The 24134-nt window shown below is 48.8% G+C and overlaps 1 protein-coding gene across 2 annotated transcripts in view; it reads left to right on the top strand.

Moving 5' to 3' along the window:
* The window catches only part of RRP1B (ribosomal RNA processing 1B), a 29707-nt gene that overhangs the window by 840 nt on the left and 4733 nt on the right, over nucleotides 1–24134 (top strand). The window contains exons 2-14 of one of the 2 annotated variants that reach the window (XM_053657739.1): nucleotides 7279–7361; nucleotides 8396–8453; nucleotides 9924–10009; nucleotides 10370–10431; nucleotides 10783–10912; nucleotides 11505–11569; nucleotides 12059–12240; nucleotides 13912–14006; nucleotides 14536–14633; nucleotides 15886–15908; nucleotides 16735–16860; nucleotides 17408–18135; nucleotides 23140–23286. In XM_053657739.1, coding sequence (XP_053513714.1) covers nucleotides 7279–7361; nucleotides 8396–8453; nucleotides 9924–10009; nucleotides 10370–10431; nucleotides 10783–10912; nucleotides 11505–11569; nucleotides 12059–12240; nucleotides 13912–14006; nucleotides 14536–14633; nucleotides 15886–15908; nucleotides 16735–16860; nucleotides 17408–18135; nucleotides 23140–23286 — 1883 coding nt within the window. The remainder of the gene's footprint in view (nucleotides 1–7278; nucleotides 7362–8395; nucleotides 8454–9923; nucleotides 10010–10369; nucleotides 10432–10782; nucleotides 10913–11504; nucleotides 11570–12058; nucleotides 12241–13911; nucleotides 14007–14535; nucleotides 14634–15885; nucleotides 15909–16734; nucleotides 16861–17407; nucleotides 18136–23139; nucleotides 23287–24134) is intronic. The other variant, XM_053657740.1, reaches the window with a different exon arrangement.

The following is a 24134-nucleotide window of genomic DNA, read 5'->3' as shown; positions in this document are numbered from 1 at the left end:
TTAACTGCAGTGGGTGCTCTTGAAGGATTTTGTTCACCTGATGCAAAATGTCCTATAGATCCTTATGCCCCCCCCGACCCCCGAGGTGTGCGCTACAATATCAAATGGAGGTTTTTCTACTGCACTAAAAGTTTGGTTTATTTACTAATATATTCAGGGTCTACTTGAAAGAATAGATGTTATCTCCCCTGTACTGGCATTGTACAAGCCTAGAAGAGAAGTCACAAGGGGCCACCCAGGGAAAAAAAAAAAAAAACAGTTTCATGGGAAGTCTGTTAGAAAGAGGAATGAAGACCAAAATTCCTGACTTAATTTTGTGAGGATCTCTCTGACAGACTGAATTGACTCTCATGGTTTCAGGTATCCCAGATACATCGAAGGCTCTTAAACCTAAATTTCTAGCCCAGGCCTTTGCTACTTCAGCTCAGTGACGCCCTGCTCACCTGGCATCTCCACCTGGGTGTCCCACAGGAGTTTCAGACTCAGAATGCCTTAAGGGGACTCATTTCCTTCTCCCTGTAACCTGTTCCCTTCCACTGCCCATCTGCCACCCGTGCTCTCTGATTCTGTTCCCACCATCCACTCAGACTGGCTGGGTGCATGGTATTGCACTCCCAGATTCCTCTCTGCTTCCCCCACCGCTCATCCAATGTCCCTTGGTCTTACCTGTTTCATCTCCTGAATTACTCTTTTCTGGTGGTTGTCTTTACCCTATCTAACCTTGAGCCCATCCTCCACAAACCAGCTCAGAGTCATCTTCCTAAAACACACCACCACCTTCCTGGTAATCCAGGTCTGCAGGTGGTCTCTCCTCCCCTCTCCCACCCCCTCCCCAATGTGACTGCTTCGTGCTCCATAAGCAGCAGACCATTCCTGGGTCTTGGTGGCCAACACCCCACCTCTCACCTCTCTGCCTTTGCTTCTCCAGCACACGCCTAAAAAATTCCCACCCTCGATCCACTCCCAGTATTGAGTATCACTTTCCTCACCTCACCCCAACTCCCCTAGGGTTCTGTAATACCCAGTTTATCTCTGTTGTAACGCTTAGCCACATTGCTTCTTGATTTTCTGTTAATGTGTTTGTAACTCTTCCCCCCAAACATGGTAAGCTTCGTCTGTTTTCTTAGCTGCAAGCGGGGGCACACCCAGGCACACAAGGGCCTGGCCGTGTACAAGAACAGGAGAGAGGCCAGATGCAGTGCATGTGGGGCTGAGCAAGAGCCTGATGCTCACAGCCTTTGGTGCGCACATCCAGGACCTGAGATGCTGAGTCAGGAGCATGAGGCTGTGGGTTTGCATCAGTGCCCAGGGTTTTGTCTGGTTGGCACCCATCGCACCCAGAGTCACTCGTCCACTGCCTCTTGTTTGATGCTGCATCCGTGTCACACAGAGTATAGTGGGCCTTTGAAAAACTAACTGCAAAGTGAATTTTGTAGACAGTGATGATGGGGCAAAATAAAGATGGTCTTTGCCACAGCTGTGCTCCATTGAAGTAGAAAGACAAGTTTGGAATAATCACCTAACATTTAAATCTTATTGACAGGTTCAGGTGTTTTTTTGTTTGGTTGGTTTTTTTTTTTTTTTTTTGCATCCTGTCTTGGTATAATAAAGAGAATCTGAGACTTTACTCTTACAGATACGTAAACTCTCCACCAGCAGCATAGCTTTGTGGTTTTAAAAACAGATTAGAAGTCTTTGTACTGCTTAAGGCACCTAAAGGTTGCCCTAGTGCTTTACCAGATCATGTTGTATATTCCCAGCCACAGAGTGATCACCGTCTGTGGTTTTGCTCGGGAGGGCTCATCCGTCTTCACTTACTCATTCTTGTATGTGGCTAATATGAAGGGAGTGCTGACTGTGTGCTTTATTACTGTGTACACTATTCTTGGCACTGGTAATGCAGCCATGAACAAAACAGACAAAACCCCCCACCTGTTTTATCAGTTCTGCAACTCCGATTTGCATTCTTGGTTTCTCTTGGTGGCACACTCAGTATCAGTGCACCTTACAGTTGGTTGGTGTCAGGTGTGTGGCGGTAATGGGAGAGATGAGTATTTCCCATGCTGATAGTTTTAGGGGGTCTCTCGCCCCAGTGGTGGTAATGACTGGGAGCAACACCTGTTCTGAACAGGTGTGGGTTTCAACATATCACTTCACCCCCACCTGAGAGACGGCTCCTGTGCTCATTTGTGGTGAGGCGGGCTCTTGGATTTTCTCATTTCAAAGCTTGCTATTTCCTATATCCACAGCTCACTTTCATTTCATCTCAGTTATTTGAAACTAACTAAACCTATATTGTCGTCAGAAACTTAGTTGTATTAAGAGTCTCAGCAGGCCAAGAAGCAGTTGTGAAACAAAACTGCTTTGGATCATTATTGGGTTGGACAAAAAGTTCATTTGATTTTTTTTTCCATAAGGTGGACCTAGTAGTGCTTAGTTAGTTGTCTTTAACCTCATTTGAAATAATTTTGTTAGATTGGATTGTGACAGCTGTCATATCAGCATGCATTTAAAACAAAAACATCAAAATTGGTGAATTTTTGTATAGCCATTTTAATATTAAAGATGGAAGAAAATATGCAACTTTTTGGCATATTATGCTAATTATTTCAAGAAAGGTAAAAAGGCAACTGAAACACAAAAAAAGATTTGTGTGGTGTATGGAGAAGATCCTGTGGCCGATCAAATATGTCAAAAGTGGTTAGCGAGGTTTTGTGCTAGAGATTTCTCATAGCACGATGCTTCATGCTTGGGTAGACCATTTGAAGTAGGTAGCAATCAAATTGAGAACAGTCAACATTATACCACATGGGAGATAGCCGACATCTTCAAAATATCCACAATAAAGTTATCGGTGAAAATGAAAAATGTCTTTTATTTTATGGAAAAATCATATGGACTTTTTGGCCAACCCAATACTTCACCTTCAGAGTTTTGCAAGAAATTAAATAATGAACATTTCTCTGTTTTGCTTTAAATGCTCCAAAAATTGGTACCTTGTTTTTACCAGCTAATTTCCTGGGTGAAAACAAGTGGTTTTATACTTATGTTGAAAATAGGTATTTTAAATGAAAGGAGAACTCCAACAGCTTGTGGGTAGCAAATGTGAAACCATCCTAACACCTGCAAATCGAACAGTGCTTTGCTTTTACAAAAAGCTTCTCATGCTTGCTCTTAATTTTGGCCTGGATCATAAACATTATATACAGGGTCCAGCACAAATAATGCTCCTTTTTTATTACAAAATCAGAAGCATGTAATTCGTTAACATAACAATATCACACTCAGGCAGAGCCTGTGACATTTTAGGTGAAATGTTAAAATTAAACTATAAATTATTACATGCATGTGATTACCCTACCAACCACACTCAAGCAGGATTTACTTCTGCCAGACCCTGTATGTCAAGGTGAGGAAACAGGACAGCTGACAAGGCTAGCTACAGCCCAGTAACCCCACTACAATGCAACTGTAACACTGTGCAGCTAGTAAGTAGCAAGCTGAGGTCTGACCAAGGGTTTGTTTCCGTTGTACTACTTTGTTGCCTCTCACGCTCCAGCTCCAGTTTCCTGCCCACTGTCTAGGGTCTGTTCATCAAGGTTACTTTGTCGAAATCTGTTTTCAATTACAGAAACGTGGTACATCATCTTGTACCTTCACCCCTTGAAGGTATGGGTTGTTCAGAGAGACAAATGATCACTTAGCATTTGTTTGAGATTCTGGTGCACTTGGAAGGGCCATCTGGAGATACACTGTGTTATTTTTAAGTGAACAGGGCCAGAGCACAGAATATGTAGAACATGTGATGCTGTTTAGGTCTCTCACACGTGCACAACCATGTACTTTTGTATCACATGTCAGTAAATGCATAGGGAAGATCTGGAAAGATACACATCAGTAGATAACAGTGGTCCCTCTGGAGGAGACTGAGGTTTGGGAGTCAGTGAACAAGCATCTATGGTTGTGTAATTGGTAGTACATGAATTTTTGCAATGAAAACATTTTCATTGGTTAGGACTCTGGCGATTATAACTTGACAAAACATCCAAGCCACCCGAGGTTTAAGGGGAGAAAACTGAAACAGCTTTCATTCAAAGGCCAACTAAAGACACAGACCCAGTTTTTCTCTACAGCAAACTCTGCTGCCCCCAGATTGGTTTCATTCTCAGGCTCCCCATCATGTGGCAAGATGGCTGAGCGCGGGTCCAAACTGTGTCTTCTTTTAAATCAACTAGGAGAGGACTGGAGATTTTCCCAAAGCCTGAGCAGGGGGATCTTTGTCAGTGGGGATTCCATTCTTGAACCAGTCCTGTGGCCAGAGGAATTCATGCTGGTTTGGCATAAGCTCAGTGCACTTTGCCTCTCTGTGGATGAGTCCAGCCCAAACTACTGCCTCCTTCCACGGGCCCTGCCTTAATAGTGGGCAGCCCTGGAGGGGCTGGAGGGGCTACACCTTTTCCCCAAAAGGTGTAGCTGCCCAGCAAGAACAAGGAATGCTCAGTACCAAGCCTGATGCAGAAAATCGTGTCATGTAAATCCAGTTCATCCGTGTCCGTGCTTTTCTAATTTCATTATAAAGAGTTTTCCAAACAAGAAGAAAGACAAGAGCCCATGATAACACTTTGGTAATATCATACAGTTTTTTGGGGGCTTGGGGGAGGTCTTTTTATTAAGGAGTAGTCCTCATTAGTCAGCTTCAGCATTTTTCGGTACCTGGCCAGTTTGTCTGATCTGCCTGCTTCCTCCTTCCCCCTAAATCCTTAAGCAAAGTTCAGACACCTCATTTCATTTCCAGGTACTCAGAATGTATCTCTAGAAGAGGACTCTTTTTTAACATAACCACAGTACCATCATCACACCCTTTAAAAAAATTCTTAATATGAAATATTCAAGATGTTGAATTTCTCCCATCATTTCATAATTTTTAAATGACAAATCAGAATTCAAACAAGACTTACTACATTTGGTTGATACGTCTGTTGAGCTTATATTCTAAAAGTTTTTATCCATCTTTTTCTTTTCCATGCAATTTAGTTGTTGGAGAAACTGGGTCATTTGTCCTGTGAAGCTTCCCGCATTTAGGGTTTTGCTGTCTGCATCTCGGGTCTCATTTGACAGGTTCCTCTGTCCCCCGCATTTCCTGCAAACTGGTGCTGGTATTTAGATCTGGTTAGGTGCAGGTTAGTGCAGGGGAGGAGGAAACTCTCCTCCACCCTTCAGTGTTTGGCTGCTCAAATAAGTAAATCAAAGCGAGACACAGTAATGAGAAAATGACCAAATGTTATGATGTATGTACACGTGGGAACCCCATGTACATGAGAGTCAGAGACTCCCCCGTACGGGAGAGGTTCGGAGACAAGATGAAGCATAGGGGCGTGTGGCACCCTGAGCTGGGGAGGGCGCCAGGCACCTGGGGCTTCGGAGCGCAGGAGGCCATTGCAGGACGATAAGAAAGCAGGTGTCTGGTCATTAGTCGTTTGTCCTGCCCTGTGGACGGGTCAGAAAAGTGACTTCTGGTGACGTTCAGTGAGCAGGGTCCCTGACACAACTTGGCGAAGGGAGGAGGAGGAGCTCCTCCGGAGGCTGCGGGGTCCCCGTTGCCTGCAGCTCTCAGCAGTCCCATGGCCCAGAGACACGTCTTGGGCGGCTCACTCTGAACCCCACAGCGGCGTCTTCGTATCTGTGGGGTGACTTGGCAGGTGGTGCTGTGTCTCCCCCACTGCATCGCATCCGGCATCGAGTGAGTAGGCGCTGATCTTTGTGAACTGAGCTAGACCAGTGGGTTTGTGTGTTGTTGGTCTGATTTGTCCATTTTAAAGTTCTCGGTAATTTTTAATCTAATGTTTTAGCAGCCATCGGTGGTCCTTGCCCAGGTCCACTAATTCCTTAGTCTTAACGTTAAGTGAACATAAGCATGGGTTCCTACCGTGCCAGACACACTTTCTGTGGTCGGAACCACAGCAGGCTCAGTTCCGGTGGAACCGATCCCTCTCACCGCACGTAGCTGTGTTGTATCGTCAATGGGCAGAGCCCTGGATGTGGCTTGTTTGTAACAAGAGGAGAGAAAAGTCAGGTGGCACATCACTTGCCCAAATTTCAAATTCCTCTAAAGGAAATGCACTTTAATAAATTAATTTTACTATGGTTTCTGGTATATTGGTCTTAAGCAAGAATATCAGAAAAGAAAATGCACCTCCACAAAATTGTCATTCTAAGAAAACTTTTTAGTAACTTGGAAATCAACACCCATACAGCTAAAATTTCCCTCGGAATGCACTAATTAAACTTCATTCAGTCCATCAAAAGGATATTTGTCACTTTTTTTTTTGTCACTTCTTAATTATCTTCTGGAGTATTGAAATCACGTTGATTCCAAATACATCCTTGTTACATTTACCAATCAACCACAGTTTGCTGCTCCTGAAGACACTTCTCAGTACCTGCTAGTGCTGTATTAATAAAGACCATTTGTAAGATACGTTAAGACTCGAGGGTTTGGTTAATTCTCCACAGGCTTGGGAACTCCAGAAGTTTCCATTTTCCTGACTCTGTGATTGCTTATGTCACTCAGCAGTTACTCCGTGACACCTGGGGTTGACCCGGCAGGTAAAAGACTGTGCACACCTTGCGGCTTGGTTGCAGGTGGTACAGAGATGGGGGGTGGGGGGTCTCACATAATGAGAGCAAGGCCAACCACGGTGGCACCAGTTAACACAAGACGGAAATTGGCCCGTGAATGAAAACTATGAACAGGAGCGGCAGAGATCAGGGTGGGGCCAAGTGTGACCTCCCAGCAGGACCCTTAAAAGGGTCATCTTAGTAAAAATACCCCAAAGCTTTGCCGCTTCCTCTGGTGCCAGCTGTGTGAGATTCAGGGAAATCTTGCACCTTTTGTAGGATTTACATTTTTACTTTGCATGACCAGCGAAAATGTCGCTGTGCAGGGTGAAATGGCAGTTGAAGCAGAGGGGCACCTTGGGAACTCATGAATGAACACTCCATTAATTAACTTTTTTGTTGTGATGACGTTTGCTTCCTTACATTACTGGAATAATGACATGCCATCACTACCACTCTGCCTCCATAGGTGATAAAACTGCATAATTAATATGTATTTGTTTGGTAACAATGGGGAAATGTGTGCTTCAAACAAAAAAGACCTGTGCAGATGAAAATGTATGTGGTGTTATTCTCACTGCGCATGCCGGCAGTTCTGTACTTTAAGAAGGGAAATGTGAGGGCTCTGAACTAAGATGTTTGTGTTGTTTTGCCCTCTAGGAGGTTTCAGTCAAGAAGAACTTCTAAAAATATGGAAAGGACTCTTCTATTGCATGTGGGTGCAGGACGAGCCCCCTCTGCAGGTGACACGCACCTCCCTCTGCCCTGTTACTGGTGTTACTGGGTCTGTGGCACACGGAGACGAGAGAGACTTGCTGTGCCAGTCCCCTAATGTGCCACACCGAGAAGCATTGCTTCAAGGATCCCCTGTCGCCTGTTGTATAGAAGGGGATGCAGTGTCTAAGCATTGAGGTTAATTATCTTTTCAAATAACAAAGAATGCACATACATTACAGACTTATTATTTCTCTGCCATAGTTTCATAGTTCTATAGTAGGTTTTACATTACTTAAAGTTTTTGTTGGCTTCCTGTTATTCGTGGTCAAAAATGTCATTGTTGTACCACTAGTCTAAGAACCTCTGAGTGGCCGGGACTCCAGGCAAACCGCTGCCGCAGATTAAGGGGGTGCCCAGAGCTGGACAGCCACCTCCCTGGGGTCAGGGTCTTCACAGAGCCATTAGCAGCTCCCCATGTGACGCCCCCACCATTGAAGCAGCGGGGACCCAGCACAGGTGTGCGTGTGATCTGGACCGCCGACAAGCACACTGGGTGCCCCCGCCACAACTACTTAGGAAATGACTTTCACCGAGGAGCTTTGTTACAATGTGCAAAAGCAAAGTGGAGGGCGGTCTGGGGTCTCGCTGCGGCAGCACCCGCTTCCGGGGCATCTGCGCTTCTGTTACTGGGGGGTCAGGATAAGCATTTCTATTTAAGCTTTAACACAGTTTCAAAGCCAGGAATTGACAGCTAAGTTAGTTCTTCTATGGATGATTTGAACAGATAGCTAGAGGCACTCTTTCAAACATGCAGCTTAAACAAATCTCAGAGGCGTAGGACATTGGCACAGCAGTCCTGTGAAATTGGGTGTGTCACATTTGTATGAATTTCAATAAAATCCACCTGCACACTCCGTAGTGAGAGTGACGTTGAAAACAGTGGTACAGGCTGCCACCCACCCTTCCGCCTAGCAGGTGCGGGAGCAGGTGCTGACCGTGCGCCGTCACCTCAGTGTGGCCCTGTGGTAACCCCAGTGTCTTCCGCACCCCGCCTTTGCAGGAGGAGCTAGCCAACACGATCTCCCAGCTCGTCCATGCTGTGAACAACCCAGAGGCCCGTAAGTCCTGATGTTTTTGTGACTTTCAAAACTTCCTCGTTTTTCAGATTTGGGAACTTGCCTAGGGTATCTAGTCCATATTATTTCTTCACCCTTTTTCCAAGTTTCCACCTCTTGAGTGGCCGAATTTAACATGAACCCGGGGTTTCCAGCGTGCGGGTGTCAGGTGACACACTTTTCCACGGGCGGGAACTGTGGTAAACTTGGGTATTGACCCTGACGGGGGACTGGTTTCTTGCAGACTACCACACTGGCCATCTCAAAGAGACCCAAAAATGTTTTAAATAGTAATTCTCCAGAATCTCCAAATTCTGAGTCACTTTAACACTCCTGGAAGCTGTCTCTGCATTGCCAGTGTGTGCAGTGACCTCCAGGTGCCAGGTTTATCCTCAAACTAGGGCCATTTAAGTTGTCAGTGGTAATAAATTGTAAAGTAACCCCCCTTTATCAAGAAGAATAAACAAAAGGAGACACTACTTCTGGGACATTCAGGCATTGATCACTTTCAGAGGATGAAAGAGACAGCAGAATGAGTTCATTCTGCTCACCACTCCGGAGGACAGAACATCCCAGTGGCCTTCATAACCCTCCCTGGTTCCCTGAATCTTAGCTGAGTCTCAGCTGACGTGTAACGAACAAAATTCTACACGTGGAATATAATATAGTATTTTCACCTATCAAGAAAGCTTTGTGCAAAAAGAAGTGAAGCAAGAAAAATCAAAAATTTTTCTGGACAAAACAGTGCTAGTTGCATGGCTCAGAAGAGAAAAATAGAATGTTTCATTATATAGCTCACCCAGCCGACACTAAACATGAAACAAAATGCTGAGTGTCCACATGGGTCATCCAAGTGTCCATCAAAATGACCAGCTTTGGATTGTTAGCTGTAGGCGGATGGAAAAGACTGATAGACATGGCTCCAAAGATCTTTTGGTTTAGAAACACGGCTTTCTTCGGATTAAGAAAAATGTTCCAGAGAGCATTCCAGTTGGGTGTTGAGATGTTACCAGTCTCGTTCTGGCCAGTGTAGCTAGTTTGGTTGGGGCATCTTTCCATGAACCAGAGGGTCGCAGGTTCGATCCCTGGTCAGGGTACATACCTAGGCTGCGGGTTTAGTCCCCAGTCCATGTGAGAGGCAACCCACTGATGTTTCTTTCACATCGATGTTTCTCTCCCTTTCTCTTCCTCCCTTCCCCTATCTCTGAAATCATTAAGCATGTCCTTGGGTGAGGATTAAAAATTTTTTTTCCAAAAGAGATTACCTGCCTTCCCATACTACATACGCTTTTAGTTAAATGTAAATAGGATTATTGAAGGTGTTTAATGATTAACCAAATTTTCTAGCAATCCAAGAATTCTCGAGATAGTAAATCCTGAGTGGTCCTGGTTTGTTTCTCATCGTTGCTTCTGTGCTACGCGGTCACCTGTTGGCCCGAAAGCCGAGCGTTCAGAGCCTTTTGTTCACTGCAGAGCGCCTGTTCCTTCGGACCTTCTGGCAGACCATGAACCGAGAGTGGACGGGGATTGACAGGCTGCGCCTGGACAGGTTCTACATGGTGAGATCGGCGGGCCCTCATCCCAGTTACTGCGAAGGCTCGTGTGAGGGAGAGAGAACGCCCAGCACCCTAAGCACAGTGGGAAGGTTTGTCTGTGAAGCAGAGTAAGTTCTAGGCTTGCCGAGGTGACAGGACCGTGTGAACGTTAAAGGGCTTTGAACCTGTGTGCAGGGCCCTCTGTCTTGTCCCTTTTAGCTGCTGGGAGTGAGTCTGGGGCTCTTCAGTTAACCTCTTACGTTCCAGAAGTTAAGCATGATTACTGTGGCTGTTTCTTCATTTGGGGATCCAGGCTCCGCCCAAGTCGTTGGCCTCCTTCCGCTGAGCTGATCAATCATTCTCACACAAGTTGTCTGTCTTTAGCTGATCCGTCTGGTCCTGAGAGAGTGCTTTGAAGTTCTGAAGCAGACCGGCTGGGAAGAAAGGTCAGCACACTGTTTGGGCTACTGCGCGTTGGCTGAAAACTTTTAAAGGAGTAGTGTGTTTTCAAGCCTCTCAGTTAACCAGCAAGTGTGGATTGCCCAGTCCGGGTCTTCCACTCTGCCGAGTGCCAAGAAAAGCAGAATCCTCTTCCCCTTAAGGACCTTTTGCATAAAAGGGTTGAGTGCACAGGCCAGTCCTTGTTTTGTACTGACCTTAGTCATTGCATTTTCCCCTGTAAGACTCTCTCAGCCTCACGTGGCTGGCACTGTGGTGCAGCATGAGACTGAGGGCTGTGTCTTCTCGGGGGGGGGGGGGGGGCGTGTCGCACTAACAGTCCCATGTGTTTTCTTTAGCCGGGTCCAGCTTCTTCTCGATGTCTTGATGAAGGAAGTCTTGCACCCTGAGAGTCAGTCTCCCGATGCAGTGAAATTCCACTTCATTGACATTTATCTGGATGAACTGTCCAAAGTAGGAGGAAAAGAGGTGAGAAACAGCCCGACACCTGCCAGCGGAGCCCACGGCTGACCCAACCGGGGCTCTGGCCGTCCTTCCAGTGCTCCTGGGAGCTGGGGTGGCGGGGACCAAGGGCCAGAAAGGAAACATTCTTCAGCATGCAAGTGCTTATCTGGATTTGGGATTGTGAGCAATTTTTACTTTTTTCTTTTTCACAAGCATTCTGCAGTGAACAGGGATTTTTAAAAATTAAAGTATGTACCTTTTATTTAAAAAATAATCCCTTACCGCAGTCTCTGATGGTATTTACACAGAGCTGCAGTGTCGAGGAGGCAGCATGGAGCAGCGCTGACTGCGCTGGGCGGCGCTCTGCTGTTGCCCTGCTGAGGTGCCCAGGCAGCTGGAGGAGGGCCGTGGCTCTAGCGCCTGGCTCCAGTGCCTGGCTCTAGCGCCTGGGCAGCCCACGCACCGTGCATTTGGGCATCGTCAGTGTCGCTCAGTCCGATTCAGCCCGTGAGAAAAAACAGGTGGTTCCTTTTCCAAAGACACATCAGAAAGGAGGAAAGGTTCTTATTTCCTTTATTTATTTATTTTTTTTGCCTGTTTTATTTCTAAATTACAGCTTTTGGCAGATCAGAATCTCAAGTTTATTGATCCATTCTGCAGAATTGCTGCCAAGACTAAGGAGTAAGTGATTCACATGTGTTTATTCCTGCAGTTGGTGCTGAATTGGGGGCGGGGGGGGGGTTGTTTTGTGTCGTGCAGCACGACACAGGGTAGCCGGATGGTTGTCCAAAGCTAAGAACCACTGAATGCGTAATTCCCAATGAAAGGATGTTTGAAGCTTTGAGTCATAATCCAGCTCTTCTAGCTTTACTGTTTGACCCAGTCATCCCAAGAATCACACCCTCCCCCACCCAAAGTTCAGTCTGCTGTCTGTCCATCCCACTGCTTCCAGCACAGAGCCCCTGGCTGGCTTCTTGCAGCCACAGTTGGTTAGCACAGAAGTGTATGTAAAAGTACAAGTGCTCGCTGAGCAGCTGACCGGTCACACCGGGTCCTGGGTAGGCCGGAGCTGGAGGCGCAGCGGCCCTCCTTGTCACTCTGTCCTCCTTCAGAAGCGAGGTCCAGACCACTGGTTTTAATCACATCCTCTTTGCTGTGCTTCCCCCTCAGCCATGCACTGGTGCAGACTATAGCTAGGGGTGTTTTTGAAGTCATTGTAGATCAGTCTCCTTTTGTACCTGAAGCGGCAGTGGAGGAACTGCACACTAAAGTGGGCGACGGCCACCTCTCTGAAGGAGAGAGAGCCGGAGAGGAGGTGACGTGGAGAGGAACATTCAGGAAACGGAAGACAGGTGAGAGAATTTCCTCGAGTAGTCTCTCTCTTTTTTAGGTAAAGTCCTCATCAAACAAACACTTTTTGATATATCGGCTGGGGTCTCACTGCCTACATCCCAGAGTTTGTCGGGTGCCCTGGACACCACCCGAGACAGGAAGCGGGTGCATGTCTGAAACCCCTGTACCTGCTCTGGGGGAGACCCTGTGCCTCGCGCGCGTGATTCTGTTACCCCCCAGGATGGAGGGCCGTTCTCTGAGGGTTTTCCCATGGTTGCTGTTGCTCTGGGTGTTGTTTTTGTTGTCTCGGTGATTTGGTTGTATTTAAACTCCCTGATGTGGCCTGCAATCTGCAGAGGGTCCCGGATGGGAGACCCAGCGCAGTTCTGTCGTATGCGTGCCCTGGTTTCTGTGGCCTTTCTGATCTCCACGTTCCCTCAGCTTCTTTGTCTTGAGGCCAGCTGTGAGCTCTCACCATTCTCACCACTGCTGTGTCCCTGTGGTCACGTCAAGAGTGTGCGTTGAAGTCGTGGCCCATCAGAGCTCTGACGGTGGTTCACAGCATCTCGGTGTGCAGCTGCGAAAACCGGTCGGGGCATACCTGCGCTTTCGAAATGTTACGAGGCCGTTGAAAAGCAGAGTTTTTAAAAACCAGTGACCACAGGAAATTTAATGTCTTTGTAATCAGGACACAGAACTCAATGTGGAAAGAGCCTGATTTTTTAACTTTAATCCTTACCCAAGGATACGTTCTTACTGATTTCAGAGAGAGAGAGAGAAACACTGATCAGTGCCTCCTGTACGCACCCCGACTGGGGATCAAACCCGCAACCTAGGTATGTGCCCTGACTGGGAATCAAACCTGCAGCCTTTTGGTGCAGAGGACGATGCTCCAACTAAGTGAGCCACCCGGCCGGGGCTGATTTCACATTTACGTGTGCCCTAAATGATCTTGGAGTATATAATAGTCCTACATGACAGAGTTGTGAGTAGCTTCTGTTTGTTTTGTGCTTTTGTTTGTTTTCCTAAATTTTATACATTGATCATACATTATTTTTTTAATCGGGAACGAAACAAAAAGGGAAAGAAGAAACATTTTAATTTTAAATTCCCCACAGGTGACAGGTTAACTAAAACCCCGAGCAGATAGGAATCGAAAACAGTGCAAGTTTGAAAAGTTGAGTTGTCAATAATTCTTTGAATTACTCATTTAATGTGAATTTTGCTTTGATACATTGTGTTTCCTGAGGCAGCCCCGTGCCCTTAGTGTACCACGGTACGGATTTTGTCTACCGCACAGACCACCCTGAAGGTGGGCGTGGGCTCCTGAGTCTGCTCCCCGCTCACAGGCCAGAGCCCGCTGTGCCTGAGCCAGGGGCCGCGCGCCACCCGCCCTACCCCCCCACCCCCCGCTGTCTGGCGGGGAGGCCGAGCGTTCAGCAGCGTGGAGGGCCACCGCTTGTCTGGGATGGACTGAAAAGATGGAATTTGTGGTTGCTCCCAGAGGCGTGTCCATGTCCAGGGGCCGACAAACCAAAACGTCTTTGGGAAATTATAAATGTATTTGTGGGGTTTTTCTCTTCAAGGAAATTGTTCTTTTGACTCGTAGACGCCTAATTAGACAGTGGTTCCTTCCGAAGTAGTCACTGCCGAGTAACTGAGGAACTTTGTCTGTGGCTGTGTTTTGATAGCACTGGGTAAATGCTACTCCAGGAAGGACGGAGTCGGCGGTGAAGGCGCGGGAGACGGCGGCGGCAGCGTGGAGGACACTGGGCCGCTTCTCCAGGTTGGTGGCAGTTGTTGCTTTCCATAGAAGACAGAGTTTCTGGGGAGTGGCCTGACTAATTGGGAATTAGGGTCAGAGCTAACTGAACTCTAAGGCCTAGTGCGTAAAGTCCTTTTCATCCCTCCATTCACTGATGTCACCTTCTTCATAATAAGCTTATTGGAGACAAATTTAAATATGATGGGTTTTGAAAGACGTCAGTCTTCATTTTGGTTTGAATGGCTAAGGTCGGTTCTATTCCATTCAGCAAAGTCAGCTCAGCACTGCTTTTCAAATAAAGTTTACTATGTTACCAAGTGCAAATTAGAAGAGAAAGAAGAATTACAGCTACCTTCTTCCGAGAAGAAATAGAACAAGTTTTTCGAAGGTCTTCCTTAAGCCTCTGGTTGCTAGGTGTGAGTGTGTGCCTGTCCAGGTGGTCCTCCTTGGGAGCTTCCAGAGCCCCATGTTGCGCGTGTCCTGTCACTAGTGGGTGTGCGTTTCCGAGTCAGGTCACTATGGGTTTATGTTACTTTTCTTTCTCTCCTAGTTTGACTATAAGGCCATTGCTGACCGACTCCTAGAAATGACCAACAGGAAAAATATCCCTCCCTTCAACAGGAAACGTCTCTCCAAGCTAATCAAGAAGTATGTATTAATTGAGCGGATGTCACTTGATTCTCATTCACATTCAAGTCCAGCCCTTTCATTTATCTCACGCTGTCACCACTTACTTTTTTATTTATAGCACGCACACACACACACACACACACACACACACACATACACATAAACTGCAATGTTCAGCGACAACGGCCGCCCGCCCCCCCACCCCCACCCCATCCCGGTCCTGCTCGTCACATGCAGCCATACTCATCTCTCGTAGCTGTGTCACGGTGATGTGGACAAAAGTCTGCTGGTGACGTCTGAGCTGAGTAGACTCAGAGACTGCATGTGAAGGTGCTGCTGCGGTGGTAACCTGCTGCCACGGGTGGGTTGGGGTGGGGCTTTGCGCCCTGTCCCTCCCCCCTCACTGTGGTTGTGCTAAGGTTGTCGTTGATGTCGTTATGACTGTACCAGTAATTCACTGCAGAGCCCAGTGGTGTGTTACGATCAATGACATACAACAGTTGAGTTTGATGGCTCTCCACGTGAGCAGGCATTGCTCTGGGCACTTAAATTAGTTCATGTTAAGAAAAGCCCTGCCCTGGCTGGTGTAGCTCAGTGGATTGAGCGCAGGCCTGCGAACCGGAGGATTGAGGTTCAATTCCCAGTCAGGGCACATGCTTGGGTTGCAGGCCAGTTCCCAGTAGGGGACCCACGAGAGGCAACCACACATTGATATTTCTCTCCCTCTCTCCTTCCCTTCTCCTCTAAAGATAAATAAATAAAATCTTAAAAAAAGAAAAAAGAAAAGCTCTATAAGATGGCTTTTGTAAACTTCTCGTTCGACCCACAGGTTAACTCGGGCACGGGGTCCTCGCTGCCATTGCCCAGTTGCCCAAAGTCACTGCTGCCAGACAGGGCAGGTCGCACACTTCTGCCCTCTGGCCCAGGGCTCCGCCCCCGGGTCCACACAGCCCTGCACGCTTCCTTTGTGTTCTCACGAACCGAAATCTCACAGACCAAATACTACTTGGCATCTCTCCACCTGGTGAACTAACAGGAGGGCTCCGTAGGGGCGGAGATCTAAGCTGTTTCGGCCTTAAGGAGCAAGAAGGACAACTGAGAGTGGGCTTGTCCTTTGTTTTTGGCCTTTGTGTCCCACCGCCTCCTTGGCCTGTCCTCCTAGGGGACAAAGTGACTTACAGATACCGCATTGTTGCAAGTTTTGTGCCTGTGTTTACTGAAGACAGAAAGAAGGGATTTCTTAGTGAACCTCCGTTGTTTTCTCTTTCAGATTCCAGGATCTCTCAGAAGGTGAGGAAGTCAGAAGATTAGCACTGACGTTCTTACCTAAATACGGACCTTACCAAGCGCATTTGTGCCAAATAGTAAAATGCAAGATTGAGAACGTGAGAACTAGCAGAGGCCTCTACCTTTGAAAGGTTGTCAGTTATACTACTTGTAGGCACAGCTGAGAGAAGCCCTTAGAAGAACCAGTGCGGGTTTTATTTTAAATATTGCCCGCCCACTCTCCCATCCCAGGGACCAAGCTGAGCCAGACAGTAGGGCTGCCAGAGCAGGGGGAGCCTGGAGAGCATTGGGGGTTGGGGGTTATTTCAACAAGAGGGATATCCATTGGTCCACCCCAGTGTCACTTTGCCCCTTTATGAAGAACAGTCAGTCTCTCAGGGGCCCAAAATTCTGTTGACTGCTCAGATCACTCGTCCTGTGGGGAAGAGTTGCTTTCTGTAAACTTCGTTGCATTTGAGCAAACTGGTGGTACACTGCACCTGTCCCTTGGACCTCTGGGGGTGCTGAGAACTGGGGTGCACAGACCTGGTGGAGGCAGCAGAGCCAAGCCCCAGGGTTGAGCTAGAGACCACCGCCACCCGAGGTTTACAGCCCCTTGCCTTGAGGGAGGAGGCCACAAGGTTGTTCTAAGTCTGAAGTTCCTGTGTTCAGTAGCTATGCAGTTTGGACTGGAGAGGTAGTCCATTGCTCTGAGGAGCAATGATGAAGAGGCAAAAATCGAGGTTACAGGTCTACTTGCATGGTGTGGGGAGGGGACGTAGCACCCGGGCCCCCGGGGACAGCTGCGAGAGTCCCAGAGAGCTGACTCAGTGACTTTGGTGCCCAGCAAGTGGGATACCTCGGCTCGGTTTTACCAAGGACTTTTCTACTGATGAGGAGGACCCAACCTTCAGTCAAGGGAGGCATAAGAAAAGAGGAAATAAACCTTTGGGGAAACCAGACGTGGAAAAAGGGAAAGGTGAGGTAAAGGCTTGAGACCTGCACGGCCTGAGGAGACGGGGTGGGTGGCCCTCGGGGCGGCGGGTGCTTTGCCGACCTGGGGGCCTCTGGCCACTGTCTCCATAAATCATTACAGAGCGAAAGCTTTGCTTTCATGGCTGAAAGATTGTTTCCACGTGTTTGACTTTTCTGGGGCACCACGTTCCCTAAACGAAAAGCGTTTGTTTACTCCTCGCGGCGTCTGTGGTGACAGTGCCCGAGGACCTGGAGATGCTAGGTACGCACTGCCCTGGGAAGCGCTGGTTTTATTACCACCCCAGGTCTGTGGCTTTTACCTCTGGCCTGAAAATCGGTGGAAATCTGAGTGTATTTCAGTTCCATCTGCATTGAAAGAGGCATTGGGAAGGTGTCTGATCACAGCTGGGAAGGGGAGGAGAGGGGCCGGAGGAGCGAGTGGAGCTCAGGTGTGCCGAGGACCAGGGCCGCTCTCCCCCAGAATTCCCCAACGACCCCTGCTGTCTGCTTGGGAGCGGGGCACCTGTTTATTGACTTTTTTGTCCTTCTAGGAAACGAGTTCTTCATGGCTGAGGGAGAAGAGAGGAAAGGCGGTGTTCAGAAGAGGAAAAGGAAAAAGAAGAAGAACCACCTTCGGCATGGACACTTAGGGTCAGGGAACGCAGCCGTGCCCGCCCTGCAGAATGGGGGCAGTGAGCCAGAGGGAGGTCCGGGCAGAGCACAGAAGCCGGGTGTGGCTGAGCCGGGGGCAGGGGCCGCCCCCAGCCCCCAGGAGCAGAGCGGCTCAGAGCGCCCCCCCTCGCACCCTCCCACTCGCAGCAGGAGGAAACGAGCGAGGAAGCGGAGCCCACGGTTCCAAGGACTGACCTTGGAGTCAGCAGCGTCGCCTCTGGAGGACTTGCGTCAAGGAGGCCTCAGCAATGGTCATGGTCAGGCACTTGCCTCCCAAGCTTTCCCTGCCAGTGGAGCCCCAGCCCCTAAGAGGAAGAGGAAACCCAAGGCCCCCTGGGTCAATGGTAGCCCGCCAACGCTAGCCTGGCCCCCGCCACAGGAGGAGGGCCCTGCAGCAAGCCCAGCAGACGGAGAAGATTGCCCCGCCTCCCTGCCCCCGGGTGGGAGACTGAAGAAAAAGAAGGGGGAGCCCAGCCGTCTTGACCTCTACAATCCAGGCATGCAGAAAACTGCCATCTTCAAAAAGAGGAAGAAAATGAAGGAGATGTTGAACTTGGTTGAACACAGCAGAATATTGGAATCTGAACTCAAGCGCGTCCAGACTCTGGTAAGGTGGCCGGGTTCCAGGCAGGGTGGCCAAGGCTCCTGTGCCAAAAGATCAGGGGTTCTTGCCTCCTTGGGCCCCAGTTTAGGGAGGAGGGCGGGCAGATCAGACCTCTGGGCTAAGGGGCTATAATGGTTCCTAACACCCTTTACCAGTGAGTAAAGAACTATGACTGAGACTTGGCCAAGACAGTTGTCATGCTGCTCCACTCCCTCCCCACCCCTACCCAGCTGCTCACTCCAAGGGGCTACGGAAGGGCCATATCAGGCTGGGAGGATTGTCCCCGTGGCCCAGGCAGGCACAATGCACTGCTGTATCAACAGGCAGAGAAGTGTCCCATCAAACACTGGTCTTGATTTTCAACTCACAGCCAATCCCGTGCCCAGCATTCTGTGTGGCTTGTCTTTTCAATGGAAAGACTTTCATCCCACTTGGACCTCTGTAGCCAGGTGTGAATGAGAGCCAGCCAGGCTCTGGACACAAGGTGCATCTGTGCCAGTGGTTAGCACACAGAGTCACTGGTGCCGGCCGTGCCTGGTCGTGTGCCGCTTTCACTCAGTGGCAGAGATGAGTAGTTCCAACAGACACCTTATGGCCCTCCAAGCCAAAACCGTCCCCTCCCTGGCCCTCTGGGAGCAGCTCGCCGCCCCAGCACAGTGCCTGGTTTGCGCTCACTACAGCGCCGCGGTTGTGATGTCCAGGCCTCTCCAACGGGGTGAGCATGAGTGAGTGAGTTTCTGGTCAGTGGAAGTCCCCACTGGGGAAAACAGAACACTCACCTGGACTGCAGGAGTCCACCGTCACCCCGGACCTTCACCTGATGAGCTGTGTCACCTTCTCGGCTCTGCAGCCTCCATCCTGCACTCACCACTCACTTAGTGCTCTTTCTTCACTAAGAGTGTCAGAAAATCTCTTCTTCACGTCCCGTTTCTCAGGCCCCTGCACCTGCTCTTAGAATTGGGACAGTTGCAAAATAGCGATAGGATTATCGGTGGTTTTCCCTCCCAAAGGGGGCACTGTGTCCCTGCATCTCTGCCAGCAGGAGTGGGGCTGTGCATGAGAGAGGACCCCTGGGTGTGCCCCTCATGGGTCCTGCTCAGGGAACGCAGCCAACTTCCAAGCCAGGGTCACCAGAGACTGGCCAGGAGCACCAGAGTGACGTCGACCACACTGGGTTTCCCAGACTCCTAAGGTCCCAAAACCCAGGCAGGGTCTCTGGGCAGGAGGCTGTCCAGTGTAGAGCGCCCAGAGGACATTCGTGGCCTGCCTTAAACGGACCTGCAGGGCCTAAGCCAGAGACCACACCCACGCTTTCATGCCAGACCTTCTGTGCGCAATGGTGTCTCTGATCAAAAATGTAAAAGTGAGCTCTTTAATAAGTCACATGCCTCATAGTGACATTCAGTCACTGGCAGACGGTCTGTACAACAGCGGTCCCCTAGTGCCATGATAGAGCTGAAAGATTCCTGTTGCCTCGAGACATCACAGCCGTCCTGCTGCTTTCTGAGCAGCGTGCCATCTCCTGGAGAAGCGCCCCAGGCAGGTCCTCTGGGGGCTGTTCCAGAGGCAGGCACAGCTGCGGTAGCAGGTGGCAGCTCCAGGCGCATCACTGCCGTGGAGGCCTTCCTATGGGATAAGGTGTAGAGGTGGGGATTGTGGCATTGTCCTGACCCCGTGCAGCCTAAGCTAATGTGTGTGTTTGCAAAAAGGTTTCAAAAATGAAAAAAAAAGTAATAGAAAAGTGCCTGTAGAATGAGGATATGTGGAAAGAAAATACTCCTGTACAACCAGGACTCCCAGCCAAGATGGAGGCATAGGCAGACACACTGCCTCCTTGCACAACCAAAAGAAGGACAACAACAATTTGAAAACAAAAAACAACCAGAACTGACAGAAAATTGAACTGTATGGCAGTCCGACAACCAAGGAGTTAAAGTAGACACATTCATCCAGGCCGGTAGGAGGGGCGGAGTCCAGCAGCTGGAGGAGAGGGCTCCCAGCTGGGTGGCTGGCGGACCCAGGGCACCGCACAAGGCGGCAGTGGGCGGACCTGGCGAGGCAGTGGATTGTGGAGGCGGCAGATTGCGGAGGGGGGCACGGGGCACAAAAGGCCGCTGGCGGGTTGTGTGGTCCACATTCACACAGATAAACCAGATGAAATTGGGGAGTGAGACGGACCATGCAACCCGAGGTCCCAGGACAGGGAAATAAAGCCTCAAAACACTGATCGAAAACATCTGTGGAGGTTGAGGTGCCGGAAGAGACTCCCAGCCTCACAGGGGAGTTCACTGGAGAGACCCACAGGGCCCTAGAATGTACACAAGCCCACCCACTGGGAATCAGCACCAGAAGGGCCCAATTTGCTTAGGGGAAGTGGTGGAAGGGACTGAAATCCAGCAGAGAGTGGAGCAAGCACCATTGTTCCCTCTCCAATCCTGTCCTCACAGCATCACAGCCAAGGGACTGGGTTTCTCTGCCCTGGTGAACATCTAAGGCTCCGCCCCTCATATGTAACAGGTGCCTCAAGACGAAAAAAAAAAAAAAAAAAAGCCCAAACAAAAGAACAGATCAAAGCTCCAGGAACTAAGGGACAAAGAGTTAGCCAATCTATCAGATTCACAGTTCAAGACACTCATAATCAGGATACTCACAGAATTGGTTGAATTTGGTTGCAAATTAGATGAAAAAAATGAAGGCTATGCTAAGTACAGGGGATCAATAGTGATGGGAAGGAAACTGGGACTCAAATCAATGGAGTAGACCAGAAGGAAGAAAGAAACATCTAATCAGAAAAGAATGAAGAAACAAGAATTCCAAAAAACGAGAGGTTTAGGAACCTCCAGGACATCTTTAAATGTTCCAACATCCGAATTATAGGGGTACCAGAAGGGGAAGAGGAAGAGCAAGAAATTGAAAATAAACTTATTTGAAAACATAATGAAGGAGAACTTCCCCAATCTGGCAAAGCAAATAGACATTCAGGAAGTCCAGGAAGCTCACAGAGTCCCAAAGAAGTTGAACCCAAGGAGGAACACACCAAGGCACATCATAATTACATTAGGCAAGATTAAAGAGAAGGAAAGAATCTTAAAAGCAGCAAGAGAAAAGGAGACAGTTACCTACAAAGGAGTGCCTATAGGACTGTCAGCTGATTTCTCAAGAGACCTTACAGGCAAGAAGGTTCTGGAAAGAAGTATTCCAAGTCATGAAAGGCAAGGACCTACATCCAAGATTGCTCTATCCAGCAAAGCTGTCATTTAGAATGGAAGGGCAGATAAAGTGCTTCTCAGATAAGGTCAAGTTAAAAAAGTTCATCATCACCAAGCCCTTATTATATGAAATGTTAAAGGGAATTATCTAAGAAAAAGAAGATAAAAAAACATCTGTACAGTAAAATTACAGCAAACTCACAATAATTACCAGCCACTCCTAAAACAGAAACAAAAACTAAGGAAAGAACTGGAACAGGAACAGAACAACGGAAATGGAAAGCACATGGAGGATTATCAATGGGAATGGGAGGGGGAGCGGGAGATAGGGGGAGAAGGTACAGAGAATAAGTAGCCTAGATGGTAGGTAGAAAATAGACGGGAAATGTAATAGTAAGGGAAAAGTAGAAGCCAAGAACTTGTAAGTATGACACACGGATATGAACTAAAGGGGGGGATGTGAGTGGGAGGAGGTGTGCAGGGTAGAGGGGAGTGAAGGGGGAAAATGGGACAACTGTAATAGCATAATCACTAAAACATTTTTTTAAAAAGTCATTAAAAAATATATATTTCTGTACAGCCATATATTGTTTTCATTTTTAGCTAAGTGTTATTACAAGAGCCGCGTTAGAAATGTTTAGCCCTGGCTAGGTGGCTCAATTAATAGGATCGCTGTCCCATACACCAAAAGGTTGTGGGTTCGATCCCTGGTTGAGGCACCTGCGGGAGGCAGTCGATAGGAGTTTCTCTCACATCAGTGCTGCTCTCCCCTCTCTCTCCCTCTTGCACACACATTTCTCTTCCCCTCTGTCTCTCTCTCAAATCAGTAAAAAACTCGGGTGAGGATTTTTTTAAAAATTAAGTCTAGGGGGGTGGGCTGGGATGGAATAAAAGGCAGAAAACTGTACTTGAACAACAATTAAAATAAAATTTACAAAAATAAGTCTATAAAGTAAAAAAGTTACAGTAAGCTATGATTGATTTATTGAAGAAAGACAAGCATGTTTTATAAATTTGCGTTGCCTAAGTGTGCAGTGATGTCCGAGGCTTTCACACTTACTCCCCACGTAGCCCCTGACCTGCCCAGAGCACCTCCCAGTCCTGTGAGCTCCATCCGTGGGAAACGCCCCGTACAGGGCCCTTTATCATGTGCCCCTTCTCTGTGTTCAGACCACCGGCGCCGACCTTCAGGTCAGTTGCCTACAGCACGTAGCCCAGTGCGTGCTGCACGGGCCTGTAGCGCCAGCGCCGAAGCAGAGGCTGCACCTCAGCTGAGGCTGCACCGCAGAGCCCAGGTGCACAGGGCGCTGTGCCGTGTAGGTGTGTCTCAGGGCCTCTCTTGTGGGCGCACGATGGAGTTGCATAACCGCACCTTTCTCAGAACGGATCCCCATCCTGAAGCTGTGCGTGACAGTGAGGTGTCTTTGAAAGGCAGAAATCTTCAAAGTGCGGCACTGAATTTGCAGACAAATAAAAATGGTTCTTGTGGCTGAAAAGATGAGAAACCTCTGGGCCTGCTGGCAGGGAGCCCTGGTGAAGTGGCAGTTTTGCTCTGCTGAGCAAAAAAGGGCTGTTTGCAAATCTGGCTGTGGGAAGAGCGAGGTGTGAGGTTTCTGAGCTAGTAAATGGGTCTCATCTGAGCTGCTTTGCTGTCTGTGCCCTCACACACACACCCCCCCGCCCCATCCTGTGGTGTCTGCACCCCCTTGTCCCACTTTTCCTTCCTGTGTGTGTGGGGGGGTGGCACAGGTGGCACTGGGTGTGACCTCCCCTGTCTTCTAACCCCTCCCTCACACAGGGGAGCAGTGGAGCTTTCAGCCCTTTGAAGAAGAAGCTGAGGACTGAGAATGACTTTGTGAAATTTGATACCCCCTTCCTACCAAAGCCCCTGTTCTTCAGAAAAGCTAAGAGCAGCCCTGCCACCTCGGTGACCCCTGCTATGCAGGTAAGCTCTGAGACCGCACAAGAGGGGCCATGCGTGCTGGGCCTCCGCTGCTGTCCACGGCACACAGGCTCCTGTTTGGGGAGCCCGGGTCTGCTGTGCAGGCTGTGCAAGGCCCTGGCTCTGGGGCCGCCTGGAGGGACTGATCAGGGGTGCCTCATAGAATTCATGGAAGAGGGGAGAGCTGAGAACCAGGTAGGAAGCAGGTGGCAGGAAGCCCCAGAGAACCCCAGGTTTACAGATCAGATGTGGAGGGAAGGAGATGGAACCGGAAAAGCTGGTGTTCGGAGAGACAGGGACGGAGTCTTGGTGGGCAGTTTGTTCAGCTGGGCAGTGGTCTGGGAAGATGGCAGGTATGTGCTAAGAACTCATCTTATGTTTCCTTTCACGCCAGCCTTTTTTTAAGGGGAAAAAGTGTAGGTAAGGGATTTGGAATTCAGGAAAGAGGTCAATCCAACAAAAGCCATAGTCCAGCAGTTTCTCTGACATCCTTTCATTCACTGACCAGTGATTTTCTATCTGTGTCCTGTGTCCTGTGTCCCGGGCAGTTTTCTGTATCTGTGTCCTGGGCAGCCGACTGTCTCTCCCTGGAACACAGTGGCTCACACACCACCCTGACTGCTCGCAGTCCCCTCTGGGGCACAAAGGTCAATTGCTTGCGGTCTCCTGGAGTCCTGCCTCCAGTTCCTGGAACGATAGCTTTTACCATGTGTTAACTATTGGCTTATTAACTATTACCTAAAACTAAACTTTCCAACCCTTGAGTCCCCCATCAGAGGTTCCTGCCAAGGACACTAGTGGGTGTTCAGGCTGGTAGGAGGAGCGGGTGCAGTGCCCCAGCCATGGTGGGC

Source organism: Artibeus jamaicensis, unplaced genomic scaffold (assembly GCF_021234435.1).
Source record: "Artibeus jamaicensis isolate MK-2021 breed Jamaican fruit bat unplaced genomic scaffold, CSHL_Jam_final scaffold_474, whole genome shotgun sequence".
Classification (NCBI taxonomy): Eukaryota; Metazoa; Chordata; class Mammalia; order Chiroptera; family Phyllostomidae; genus Artibeus; species Artibeus jamaicensis.
Note: the sequence above shows the minus strand (reverse complement) of the source record. Positions and strands in the feature narration are given on the sequence as shown.